This window comes from Xenopus tropicalis, chromosome 4 (assembly GCF_000004195.4).
Source record: "Xenopus tropicalis strain Nigerian chromosome 4, UCB_Xtro_10.0, whole genome shotgun sequence".
NCBI lineage: Eukaryota > Metazoa > Chordata > Amphibia > Anura > Pipidae > Xenopus > Xenopus tropicalis.
The window spans coordinates 30,291,346-30,303,732 of NC_030680.2; the positions used below are offsets into that span (position 1 = coordinate 30,291,346).

At 39.5% G+C, this 12,387-nt stretch overlaps 1 protein-coding gene across 1 annotated transcript in view; it reads right to left on the reverse strand.

Annotated features, from left to right (window-relative positions):
* The window catches only part of LOC100493606 (mucin-5B-like), a 104,751-nt gene that overhangs the window by 45,713 nt on the left and 46,651 nt on the right, over positions 1 to 12,387 (reverse strand). Inside the window, exon 30 of the mRNA XM_031901319.1 lies at positions 11,712 to 11,744. Coding sequence (XP_031757179.1) covers positions 11,712 to 11,744 — 33 coding nt within the window. The remainder of the gene's footprint in view (positions 1 to 11,711; positions 11,745 to 12,387) is intronic.

A 12,387-nucleotide genomic window follows, 5' to 3' on the forward strand; every position in this document is an offset into this window, starting at 1 on the left:
ACACTGCTAAGGTCAGGAAAGCATTGTTGTTTGGTAGTTTGGTGTAGAAAGATGTGTTTACCCATGTGGGATTCATCAGAATGTGTACTTTCCAAAAATATATGGTTTTCTGGGGGTCTCTGTACAGTTAGGGGGGTTACGGCACATAATACGCTGACAGGGGGCTCTGTGTGCAAAAGCTGAGTTGGCAGGCGAGAAATCCATACGCGCTATTTTCATTTTGGGGTCAGCACACACCACAGACTTTGGTATATCTATGCATATTGGGCATCAAACTGTTCAGTAGACCTTAGGTGTTACTATTTGTGGTGATTTGCCTTTGTACGCTAGAAATTGTGTGAGATTGTGTGGCAAATTGCAACACTTTTAGGTGATTTTCTGAAATGTCATAAAAAACACTAACTTTAGGAAAGCTTTGCAGATTGGTACTTTGGTGTAGAAAGGACTCTTTACCCATGTTGGATTTGTCAGAATGTGTACTTTCCAAAAATATATGGTTTTATGGGGGTCTCTGTAAATTAAGGGGGTCTTACGGCACATAATACGCGGTCAGGGGGCTCTGTGTGCAGAAACAGAGTTTGCAGGGGAGAAAATTCTAATACACTGCTTTCATTTGGAGTCTATACATAATTTGGTATCTATTCATATTAGGCATCAAACTGTTCAGTAGACCTCTGGTGTTCATATTTGGGGTGATTTACCTTTGTATGTAAGAAATTGTGCAAGATAAATGTGACAATTTCCAACATTTGTAGGCAATTTTTAGACGTAATAAAAATTGCTAACTTTAGGAAACGCATCTTTTCCCATATTGGATTTGTCAGAATGTGTACTTTTCAAATATATATGGGTTTCAGGGGCCACCTAACTTCTTTGCAGCTTTTGCCACACATGAAACTACCCATATGTTTATGATTGAGGTAAATGTAATGTCAGCTACTGAAATTAGTATGCACAAGGTATATTTTGGGATCTCTAACTGCCATGTACTTTGATAAACCTATAAACACTGGGTAGCAAACTGTTCAGTGGACCCCTGGGGATGTTTTAACTTGGTAACCAATGATATGTGGAAGGTAGGATGCTGCAAAGTGGAAGCTTTGAGGTTTGATTTTAGAAAAGATTTGTGACTTGGTGCTTTGAAGTATCACAAAACAAAAAAAGACACATGTACCCATTGTAGATTTGGGGGAATGTGTATTTTTCAAAAATATATATCTTTCTGGGGTTAACTTACTATTTTGTAGCTTTACTCCACATGAAATGATGTAATGTGTTCATTTTGCCGTAGCTGACATGACAAAAATGATAGAGCATATACTGTAGGGGCATTTTTATATTGGGGTCCCTACATGCCAATGCACACTGGGCATCAAACTGTTCAGTGGACCCTTGGTATTCGTATTTGTGTGTTTGTTTTTTATTGGTACCTAATGATATGTGGGAGATAAGATGCTGTAGACAAGAAGCTTTGAAATTATTTTTCATAAAAAATTCACACATTTTTATAAAAACGGACAAATTTAGGAAAGCATTGCAACTTGGTAATTTGGATTAGAAACACAGTTTTGCCTGTTCTGGATTCATCATAATCTGTTCTTTCCAGAAATGTATAGGGTAAACCTACTGAAAGTGGAATATCTTTGACCTTGAAACCTAAAGTATGCATCTTTCTGGAGCAGTGCTTTGGAAAGTTTGTTGTGTACTGCTGGGAGTTTTTGACCTATACAAGAGAGAAATCTCCATAAAACTATATATATTTGGTATTGGTGCATTCAGGAGACATGGGACTTTCAAAAACAATTGTATTTTTGTGCAGAAAATTATTTATGTTTCTGATATACATGTTTATATTGTGGAAAAAAAAGTTTTTCTTTATTTTTTAGATGTTTAGAAGCCTATATCTTGTTACAGAAGTGCAACTACACAAAAAAAATTTTTATATTTTGAAAACTTAGGTTGTCTTGAAAAAAAGGATGCATTGTTTTACCAGGTAAACAAAAAGTAACCCCTAGGAAAGACCCCTAAAGTGAAAGGGCACAAAATGTTCAAAAACGGTCTGGCAATAAGTTTAGCAGTGACCAAATCAGCTGGCAGTTAAACGATTAAACACTCACTTTTTTTATTTTTAAAAATTCGAATACAGTCATTTCCACAAATGTCTGACATTTACTTTAAAGGCTGAACTGGAAAGTCCGTGCGGGAAAAAAGTTGCAGAAAAGTGGCTCCGAAACCTCAACTTTTTTCGAATTGTCACACAAAAAACCAACATCCACATGATCTCGGCAGGTTTTAGCTGGCAAATTGTTGGATTTGGCATTTTTGTGGTTTTGACACATAGGAGAACATTCATTAAAGTACGAGTTTGAATCCTGAAATGGGATAAATATGATAATTTCTGATGATCGGAAATGTCACGAATATGCTTACAAAATAGTCACAATAATATCGTAATGGAGTTCTGAAAGTTACAAATTTTTTCGAACGAACGTAAATGGTGGGAAAACCTTTCTGACTTTGAACCTTCAGTGCATGTTTTTGGAAGCCTTCCATGGGCCTCAATAGCACTCTTTAGCTCCAACCTGGCCCAAGGAAAGTCTCCCATAGGACTCAATGGCACTCTGCAGCTCCAACCCGGCCCAAGGAAAGTCTCCCATAGGGCTCAATGGCACTCTGCAGCTCCAACCCGGCCCAAGGAAAGTCTCCCATAGGGCTCAATGGCACTCTGCAGCTCCAACCTGGCCCAAGGAAATTCTCCCATAGGGCTCAATGGCACTCTGCAGCTCCAACCTGGCCCAAGGAAAGTCTCCCATAGGGCTCAATGGCACTCTGCAGCTCCAACCCGGCCCAAGGAAATTCTCCCATAGGGCTCAATGGCACTCTGCAGCTCCAACCCGGCCCAAGGAAAGTCTCCCATAGGACTCAATGGCACTCTGCAGCTCCAACCCGGCCCAAGGAAAGTCTCCCATAGGACTCAATGGCACTCTGCAGCTCCAACCCGGCCCAAGGAAAGTCTCCCATAGGGCTCAATGGCACTCTGCAGCTCCAACCTGGCCCAAGGAAAGTCTCCCATAGGGCTCAATGGCACTCTGCAGCTCCAACCCGGCCCAAGGAAAGTCTCCCATAGGGCTCAATGGCACTCTGCAGCTCCAACCTGGCCCAAGGAAAGTCTCCCATAGGGCGAGACTCAAAACTGTTATGTACCCTACTCCTGCCAAACAACTGTAGATTTATTTGATATATGCCATGGTTAAACAGGAGTTCTCACTGATGACACTACTGTAAGCAGGCACGCTGCATCTTACATAAAAGCTGGCTTGGGGTGTTGTTGGCAATCTATTATAAGGTACTTGTCATTTCACTTAGCTCATCTTTGGTATTTTCCTTTGATCTTCCTCTGAGCACTAGTTTATCAGGTTCCGTGGTTAACAATGCTGCCTTGAAGCGATGATGTCCTTAGATTAATTTTGACTTGGGCACAGTCTGCAATGAGTTTCTATGCACCCTCAGGAGCTCCAGTTTCTTCCCACGCTCCAAAAACCTAAAGTACTCGCAGTTCAATTATCTCTTGAAATAGACCCTAATATGTAGTGTAAATATGATGGGAGATTCTAAGAGCCACTGTAAAAGAGACATATGTAGGTAAAAAAATGTAAACTAATGTGTAAACATGTTAGTACTGAATAAATAAAGGATAATGATGGGCTTATTTATCCATTTTCCAGTTGGTGAACTTGCATAGAAAATGTGTGCTTATTTATTAATTTGGAAAACTCCAACTTTGAATTTACAAACTTGAAAAATTTGAGTTTGAAAATATAGCTTGACTTTGTCTAGGACAACTCCCATGAACTTCTATAGAAATGCTCAAGCTTTTAGATAAGTTAATTCTTTTGCAGTTAATAATATCGCTACATATGTTGGTCAAGCAGGCCCGTAATTAGTGCCCATACATGTGAATTGTGAAAAATATCTAACTCAGATGTTGATAAATCTCCCCCTAAATATGTGTTGACATAGTTCACCATGGAGAGAATGGGATGGAACCTTTCGTGGTGGAAGGCCTTGGTGAAGGGTGTGCCCATGGGGTTCAAAGAGGTCACATATAAAGTAAGAGTCCCTGGGAATAAAGATTAGTTCCTTGGTTAGAACCTACATGTTGTTGTGGGAGGAGCACAAAGATCAGGGCTATCTACTAAGTAGTATGAATCGATAATAACCCACCAGGATAATAATTCTTGTGCTTTTAGATAGGGCAGAAGATTTTCCCTGACAGTCCAAAGAGAAAGTGTAAACTTCAAGCTATGTGTTACAGCTGCTACTGAATTATACCTGTAGATGTATTGGGAGACAAGGACACCACCAACTAATACAATGTATTGGTTTGGTAATTTGAGTATAAAACACATGACCAGTCTGTACCATTATAAGAATCCTTAGGGACTATAAAATGTAGACAATAGGCAATAGTAGACAATATTTAGCTCCAATCATACTTTGGCCACTCGCTCTAAATGATGAAGCATTGAGATGCTTGAGAGTTCTTCTCCTATAACCTGTATGAAAGTGAAAGCATAATATATCATCCAACAAGCACTTGTGTCAAGGGAATATCTCCACCTCGAGGGGGAAATGTGCTCTGACATTATTCAGGGTATGGGTATGGGGTGGTAGAGGGGCCACTTATGTGCTGCCCCTAGCCTGGACCTCTTGAATACAGTGCTGCTCAATGCAGGAGGCATTGGATTCATGTAGAATGCGCAATAGGGTTTAATTCTTCCTTCTGAAGCCTATGCCCTTAGTACAAAGTCTATGGCATTGTGCATAGGTGGAAAAAAACATGGCGTCCTTAAGCTGCCCTAATCCAGATTTTTCATCCAAGTATGTAGGGGGGGTGACCCTGTGTTTGTTATTCAATGATATGATAAAATAGGAGCCTTATTTTCTGTCAGGTTTTCTATGCTGTTTTTCTTTTTCTTTTAGAAATATAAATCTATGACACTGTATGCTACAGTAAATTCCATTTTTGATTTAGTTCTCTATTAAGGCTAATTAAAAAAAGTATAGATTCATTGTATCCCTGAAATCAGTGGATAAAATAGAGTAAGTGTAAGTTATACAAAGAGAAAGAATTAAGGAAGGACAATTAAAAAAACCTTTGCACACACCATGCAATTATAAACACTTTAATATCCATTCTCAGCTGCCCAAGCAATTATATAAAAAAGCATTTAATTGCATATTCCTATACATGTAAAGGCCCCTGACTATACAAAGTGTTATTAAGAGATAAAGAGATAATAACAGAGCAGCGGCAGTACAGTCTATATACATTTTCATCTTTCTGGTTTGTCTGGTTTCTCTTTATGGCCCTCTTATTATTCCTTTTATATTTCCTTGTTATTCCTATAAGAATAACAGCTTAAGCGTAACTGATGAACATGACTGATATGTTCCCATAATGCATAAGTCAATATTTGCCATTTCTAATGATCACCCAAGCATTTTGCCTTTATTAAAGCAACAGGAATGTAACCTGATCAACTAGATATATTTAATTTATATTTCATTAAACCAAAGCACTGGACATTTGCGGAACACTGCTCAGCAAAAATATAGGTAGATATCATTGAATAAAATATGAATTTTTCTTTCTAAATAAAAACCTAATAGCAATGTTTATCTCACCTACTCAAATCATAAAAATATGAGGATTTTTAACATATAAGAAAAGCTCAGTTCATTGTTCTTAAGGGTTGCCGACAGTTTCCTGGAAACATTTTACTTGCATGCAGGAACACAGCTCCACGTGAATGTACGTATAGGGGGACACAGTTCCGTTGGGGCAGTGCAACTGAACGTTCCGGGTGCTTTTATGTGTCTCAGTGCAACAGGAACACTGTCGAGTCATCATTTCAGCTTCATAGGAATATCTGGAAAAATAAAAACTAGTTGGTTGAATAGATAATAACGGTAAAGGTGACATTTGGCAGAGAATATGCTTTTGAGGGACAAGCAGTGATTGTTGCAATGTTTTTGCTCTAGTCCCTCTTCAGCTTTTAAAGAAGAAAGTCATTTTGGCATTTTACTTCCAATAGATTTTCCACATTAGTGCCACCTAGAACACTATATTTATTCTGCAGAAAGCATTACCATACCTGAGTAAAGAGCACTAGAAGCTTTCTCTGTTTGTTAAAGATAGCAGCTGCCATTTTAGCTTGGTCTTTATAGCTTCCTGCTACAGCTCTAGCTGTTATAGCTCAGATTGCACATTCCTAAGGGTGGGGGGAGGGAGTTTCATGAATTTTTATTGGTGGGAGGAGCAGGAGAAGGGAGAGAGGAGAGAGCTGCACAGACTCTGGCCCTGGGAATGAAGGATTTTTCTAAGAGAATGCCAATCCACACTCACCAGCACACCCTGGCCCTTCCACTCTGTTCCGCCTGGTGCACAGTATTTAGAGAGATGTCAGCACTCTCCACCATGATCCAAATAGCACAAAAATACCTGTCTGACGAAGGGGCGTGTTACATGGTTTGCTACTATTAAAATCAGCAGGGTTTATCCCTCTTAAACAAGTCCTGTTGTGCCGGTATTTTTGTGCTATTTTTCTAAGAGAAGTCAGATACCCTAAGAACATGTTCAAAAAAGGAGACAAGAAATCCTGTGTTTCTTTTTATAGAGGACTTCCTGTGAGTGCTTATGGCTGTATTTACATCGATCTTTCTGATAAAGCTTACTTACAGCTTTTTAACTTTCTTTCTCCTTTAACTCAGGTTTCGGGTCCCGCCAGGGCTGCAACTTCAGGGCAGGGATGCATCGAATTCACAATTTTTGCCAATTTGGCCAAATACCAAACCAATTAAGAATTCTAATTGGCATATATAAATTAGGATACAGAAGGGTTAAAAAACTTCTGTGTTTATGTGACAAAAAGTTACGTTATGTTAAGGATTTGGTTCACCCAGGAGAATGGGTTTGGCCAAATCCTGCTGAAAAAGGCTTAATCTTGGCCAAATTCTGGATTCGGTTCATCCCTACCTCAGGGACCCCCTCTGGGGCTCTCACTGTTCACCCATTCACTCACCCACCGGCAGCCCCTTCCCTGAAGACGGCTTCAGGCCAGTTAGGGTTATTTTATGTGGTTACTAATAAAACTATAATACATCTATATATAAGAGAATGTTTCTGTTGGTTACATTTACACTGTAAGAACTCTCAGACTGCTGGATAAAGTCTTGTAGAATGGTGAAGTATTATGAACTATATTCAGACACCATACGGGGGTGGGGGGGGGAGTCCTCAAGTGAATTGAAGTGAAGTTAAAAGTGTTCAATTATGGTGACAATGTAAGTTCAGGAATGTTTCTTTGAACCCTAAAATAATGAGTGATGTGATATATTAAGTTTCATAGAAAGATATGGACAACAAACAGATGTGTGTAAATCCAATCATTGTTAATATAGGTGATGGATAACTTTCACTCAATTCAGAACAGGTTCGCTGTGTGTGACTTTGAGGGCAAAAAAGGGCAGAATTTTAGTTGGTGCTTAATTTAATAACCAGTCTCTCTACCTCATTGATACAATACAATACATTTTAGGGTTAGTGCTTGATGACCTCGATATGTCTGCACCTTAGTGTATATAGTATACAAAAGAATAAGAATGCAGTTATATTGCCTTTCTCTCATGAAGATTTATCTTGCAGTCACATATTTCACCTTTATTTCCTTATTTCCTAATTGTAGCGCAAAAGCCTCCAAGCTGAACCCAGGAGGTAGACGTTTGTGCGGTATTTAGGGAGTGACAGTTGACATACAGTACTTGCCTGGGAACCCTGCCAGCAGCATTATCCAGCAGTAGCCACTACTTATTTGGCTGTAAAAACAGGCAGCGCCTGTTAGAATATGTTTAGAGCATGGGGTACATAGGAGTCAATCCCTCAGATGGGCTTTCGCTAAGTAGAAATATCAAAGGGTGTAGTGCAACTAAAACTCACTGATGCTGTGTGCAGAGTAAAATAGCAAATAATGGTTATCAGCAGAAGGTTCTTGCTGATAAACAAATAATAACTTGGTTTATTGTCCCAGACAATTAGTTCACAGGGTTGATCATACTCACAAATGCAGAAATAACAGTAGCACACTCTGATGGCAGGGTAAAGGCACCTGGTCAGCATGGCACCTCTATGGAGGGCAGTCTAGATAAATACCTCAGTCCTCAGGATGAATACCTTAGCTGTGTTAGGATCCCAACAGCTGACTATGGAACAGGGGTAAGGTACTAGCCTGATTCCTATGTCTTAACCGTGACCCTGAACTAAGGCAACAGTGCCTGTAAGGAAGGGTACAACCAACTAACCTCCTGGTTGGAGCCAGAAACCGCTCTTGCTTAATTTCCTAACTGCCTCACTTTCCTAAAAAGTGCTCTACGGAGTGTAACTGTCTATCTGTTCCTCATTCACAGTGTCCCTGTCCCCCGACTTCTCTAGAGTATAGATGGGTACTCTAGGGTAGGATTGGCTTTACTGGGGTCCTGTTATCCCAGGCTCAGCGGACCTTCCACCTGAGATACCAGAGGCAGCCAAAGAGGAAGACCCACCCCTTTGCTAAACACTATATTGGAATGCAAATGGTGGAGTCAACCTGTAAACCAATAAGGCACATATGTAAAACTATAACTGGATACATGGGTCTTTGCCCAGCAAAATAAACTAGGAAGTTGTAGGGTTTAAAGCCATAGGGGCATGTTAACCCTATGGGTCCCTACAGAAACATTAATTTCTCTATATTTTATTGCCTGCTACAGCACGGTAATCACTGCAGTATTATTATATGGTGCAGCCAATAGGTTGGAGCCTCTGCTGATGTTCCGGGCCTGTTGGTATGTCCGTGCATTTTCTATTGCCCAACTGTTTGCTGGACTTCAGTAATTTGCTATTTCACCAACCAAAGCTACCTATATCTGATAGGGCCTGGCATATTACATTTAGTTATTTTCAACAAGCACCCTTCTAATCTATGCAGGTAATATCAATATAGCCTCAGAATATGTTTGAGGGCAGAACTATTCTGTAAAGATGCATGATGTCAGTTTCAGGTTCAATTCAAAGGGCATTTACATCATAAACATTAATTCCGAGTATCATCAGTTCAGAGTCTTAAGTTCCCAACTGCTTGATTTAACTTATATATCACAATAAATTAGGGATACACTGTATCCAGGATTCAGTTCGGGATTTGGGACAAGATTTGAGCTTTGTAGGCAGGATTTGGATTTGGCCGAATCGAATCCAAAGCCTTAAAATCGCATCACTGTCACATAAACATGCTTCGAGCATGGTTCTCTTTAACCCTTCGTTTCATGAAGGATTTGGAGTTCAGCCAAATCCCAAAATACAGATAGGACCTGTTATCAAGAATGCTCGGGACCAAGGGTATTCCGGATAAGGAGTCTTTCTGTAATTTGGATCTCCATACCTTAAGTCTACTAAAAAATCAATAAAACATTAATTAAACCCAATAGGATTGTTTTGCCTCCGATAAGTATTATTTATATCTTAGTTGGGATCAATTACAAGGTACTGTTTTATTATTACAGAGAAAAAGGAAATCAGTTTTAAAATTCTGAATTATTTGATTAAAATGGAGTCTATGGGAGACAGGCTTTCCGTAATTCAGGGCTTTCTGGATAACATGTTTCCGGATAAGGGATCCCATACCTGTAGTAGATTTCAGTGCATTCCTACAATAAATGCTTGCTTTTGCAGATGGTAATGTATTAGGGATAACCATGGGTGCATGGCTCACATTGGTAGAAAACGAAGTGTCTTTAGAGATGTCTTTTTACAGATAATAAACAAGGCTTGTTACATACCTAGCAAATGTGGGGCAATGTCCAGCGCAATAACTGACCGATACCTTCTGCTGTGTGATGCATTCACCCTTTGCTATATATTCATTATATGTCATCATTTGGCAGTCACCTTTGAAAGAAAATGGATTAATTCATTTGTAAATAACTGATTATTAGCTGAAATAGCAGGCATTTGACTTTAAGCAGATTGAGGGGAAGGTTCTGTTGGTATGCCATGCATAGCCTAGGTTCTATAATAAAAACAGCATTATTTATTCTAAGGTGAACTTCTTGTAAGCTGATAGTGTGCATAGAGGCTGCCTAATAGCCAATCACAGCCCTTATTTGGCTCCTCCATGAACTTTTATGATGCTTGTGTGGCTCCCCAAGTCTTTTTACATTTGACTGTGGCTCACGATTAAGAAAGGTTGGGGATCCCTTTTGTATAGTGACATCTGGTGGCTGAATAGTTAATGGAATGCTCTGTAGCAGTCAATATTATACTGTATAGTGACATCTGGTGGCTGAATAGTTAATGAGATGCTCTGTAGCAGTCGATAATATATTGTATATTGAATTCTTGTGGCTGAATACTTAGGGCTCTGGTACACGGGGAGATTAGTCGCCCGCGGCAAAACTCCCTGCTCGCGGGCGACTAATCTCCCCGAGTTGCCTTCCCCCTGCCATCCCACCGGCGAACATGTAAGTCGCCGGCGGGATGGCAGACGCGGCGGCGCGATTTTGCGCAAATCGCCGAAGAAGACTCGCGAGGCTTTTTCGGCGATTTCCCGAAATCGCCCCGCCGCGTCTGCCATCCCGCCGGCGACTTACATGTTCCCCGGTGGGATGGCAGGGGGAAGGCAACTCGGGGAGATTAGTCGCCCGCGAGCAGGGAGTTTTGCCGCGGGCGACTAATCTCCCCGTGTACCAGAGCCCTTAATGGGATGCTCTATAGATGTGGGTTTTATACTGTATAGTGACATCTGGTGGCTGAATAGTTAATGGGATGCTATGTAACAGTTGATATTATATTGAATAGTGACATCTGGTGGCTGAAAAGTTAATGGAATGCTCTGTAACAGTGGATTCTATACTGTATAGTGACATCTGGTGGCTGAATAGTTAATGAGATGCTCTGTAGCAGTGGATTTTATACTGTATAGCAACATCTGGTGGCTTAATAGTTAATGGGATGCTCTGTACCAGTGGATTTTATTCTGTATAGTGACATCTGGTGGCTGAATAGTTAATGGGATGCTCTGTAGCAGTGGATTCTATACTGTATAGCGACATCTGGTGGCTGAATAGGTAATGGGATGCTCTTTAGCAGTGGATTTGATACCGTATAGCGACATCTGGTGGCTGAATAGTTAATGAAATGCTCTGTAGCAGTGGATTTTATACTGTATAGTGACATCTGGTAGCTGAATAGTTAATAGGCTGCTCTGTAGTAGTGGATTTTATACTGTATAGTGACATCTGGTGGCTGAATAGTTAATGGAATGCTCTGTAGCAGTGGATTTTATACTGTATAGTGACATCTGGTGGCTGAATAGTTAATAGGATGCTCTGTAGCAGTGGATTTTATAGTGTATTGCGACATCTGGTAGCTGAATAGTTAATGGGATGTATTATAGCGGGGAATGCTATATTGCAACATGAGTTATAAGAAGGACAGATATTTAAAAGTACAGTTATAGTCATTTTCCTGCTAAAGCTTTATCCATATTGGACCATTCTATATTTCACCCTAAATGACCATTGATATTGCCCCATTCAATTGCATTTCTTCCTTTCCCTTGAAGGGTCACAGGGTATTGTTCACAGTTTGTGAACCGCTAAATACTTTCACTTACCTGCTGTTGGTATTGTAACATGAGGTGATGAAGCTAAAATACAAAAAAATAGAATCTATTTAAACCTTTATTAAATATTCTAATTGTATAATTACAATTGTATATGTTGTTCAATTGTACTGAATAACAAGATTTCATCAAGCTTGATTTTGTAATGACAAGATGTAGTTCTTTATAAATCATCGCCATCTAGTGTTCAGCAGATAGTTATGCAATAAATATACCGTATTGCAAAAGACCACAGTATTTTAAACCTTTCCCAAGTCTTATGTTTTATTGCAAAAAAACACAAAGAAATAGAATAGTCAGTAACAGCCTGTCCTTGACACATTTTCAAGGGGAAGTTAAGCATTTTTCACACACACAATTTAAGAATAAGTTAACATATTATTGTTTTCTGTTTCACACACTTTCAAGGGGAACTTAAACACATTATTACTGGAGGACCTCCTGGTTGGAAAACATAGAGGATTCATGGAAATGAATATCTGTTTAAATGTTACTATTTTTCAGAAAAATGGCGATATATTCTCAAACTTTCATAAAACTTTCACCAAAATTCTCAAATTTTTCCAGAAAGTCGGATAAAAACAAAACAAAATTCGAAATTTTCCCATGATCAACTTATAATAAATACATCATTGATCAATTTTTTTTTATGTAATCAAAAAACTCT